Source organism: Galeopterus variegatus, unplaced genomic scaffold, assembly GCF_000696425.1.
Source record: "Galeopterus variegatus unplaced genomic scaffold, G_variegatus-3.0.2 Scaffold1965, whole genome shotgun sequence".
NCBI lineage: Eukaryota > Metazoa > Chordata > Mammalia > Dermoptera > Cynocephalidae > Galeopterus > Galeopterus variegatus.
In genome coordinates, this window is record NW_007728076.1 from 228,586 (window position 1) to 230,354 (window position 1,769).

Here is a 1,769-nt window from a genome sequence, read left to right on the forward strand (position 1 = left end):
CTGATTATTAATTACCTCTTCTGCTTTCATTTCAGCTGACTATTTACCTTGGAACCAACCAAGACGAGAGCTACTTCGTCCGGAATGTCACTACCGGCCGGCATCAACCAGGTTTGATAGTAGAACCACACACCAGGATGACTACCCCATAAAGGGCCTTGTGCGCACCATGAGCTGTAAACCTCCACCCATGCCAAAGCTCTGTAACATCCCCTTGGAGGATCTGACCAACTACAAGATGAGCTACGTGGCCCACCCTGTGGAGAAGCGCTTTGTGCCTGAGGCAGAGAAGTTCAGACCCTGTGAAATCCCCTTTGAGAGCCTTACCACCCACAAAGAGTCCTACCGGGGCTTGATGGGGGAGCCTGCCAAGAGCTTGAAGCCTTCAGCCAGGCCTCCAGGGCTAGACACGGCTTTCTGTAACACCACCGAGTTTCGAGATAAGTACCAAGCTTGGCCAACGCCCCAGGTGTTCTCCAAGGCTCCTGTGGCCTATGTCCCTCCTGAAGAGACGATGGATCTTCTGACGACTGTGCAGGCCCATTACACATATCCTAAGGGTGCCCCAGCACAGTCCTGCCGACCAGTGCTCCCGCTGAAGAAGAGCAGCCGCTTTGAAGGCTCCACCACCACCAGGGACGACTACAAGCAGTGGGCCAGCATGCGCACGGGGACTGTCAAGCCCGTCCCCCACCTCAGCCTTCCCACCGAGCCCTTGGACTGCCTGACCACCGCTCGGGCCCACTATGTGCCCCACCCGCCCGTCAGTACCAAAAGCTGTAAGCCGCCCTGGTCGGGCCCTCGAGGAAATACCCCCGTGGAGGGCCAGACCACCTACACTATCAGTTTTACTCCCAAGGAAATGGGCAGGTGCCTCGCTTCATACCCTGAGCCCCCCGGCTACACCTTTGAGGAGGTAGATGCTCTTGGACACAGGATGTACAGGCCGGTTTCCCAGACGGGCGCTCGGCTGAGCAGCTGTCTTTCAGTAGGTGATTCGGAGAACCCCAACCAGAGGGAGCTGGCCGTGTCAGTCTGATTTTTTAAAAAAATTATTTAGAAATTGCACAATACTTTTCAAAGCAGATGATTGAGACTTATTCATTGGACAAAAAATAAAAATAAAAAATAAAAAATTCCCTAAAATGAAAAAAAAAAATTCTCATCACCGTTTCCAGGACACTTGAATAAAATGAGAATCACTTGACCCAAGGAAAATGACATTTACTCCCTGGCTAATTAACTCCCCTTATCCTTCCCTCTGCCATCTCCTTCTACCCCCACCTTCTACCCCCACCTCAGCTCTCTTACCTTGTGCTGGTCTCTAGGAGGTTTTCTCTGATTCAGAGGTATTTTACTAATTTAATCATTGTATGAATTAACAGAATGATTAACCCTTGCCAAGTATGAAGTGCCAAAGAATAAATTTTATTTCGGGGGGATTGAATCTGTAAGTCTGTGTGTTCACCCCCATGTGCTGTCTATGCAGAGAGCAGTCTGTGTTGCTCTCTTCAGGGAGATGTCATACCACAGTTCTCAGCGCATCCTAATATTAGTGGGGTTGCCTTGGGGAGTCCTGTTTTGGGTTCTCTGAGCCCAGGGCTGCCTCACTGGCCTCTGTCTACCTTTGCAGGGCATGCCGGCAAGAATAGCACTGTCTGATGGGGTGTGGGTTTCCGCAGTCATTGGTGATTTGGAGGAAGGAAGAGATCCTATGGCAGTCCCAGGTGTGCATGGCCTGCCAGACCTCTCCCCACCCCCTAACTCTA

General features: G+C 51.3%; 1 protein-coding gene across 1 annotated transcript in view; it reads left to right on the forward strand.

Moving 5' to 3' along the window:
* FAM154A (family with sequence similarity 154, member A) overlaps positions 1-1,205 on the forward strand; it is a 28,485-nt gene extending 27,280 nt beyond the window's left edge. Inside the window, exon 3 of the mRNA XM_008579839.1 lies at positions 36-1,205. Coding sequence (XP_008578061.1) covers positions 36-1,039 — 1,004 coding nt within the window. The 3' untranslated portion in view covers positions 1,040-1,205. The remainder of the gene's footprint in view (positions 1-35) is intronic.
* Positions 1,206-1,769: the final 564 nt, after the last annotated feature.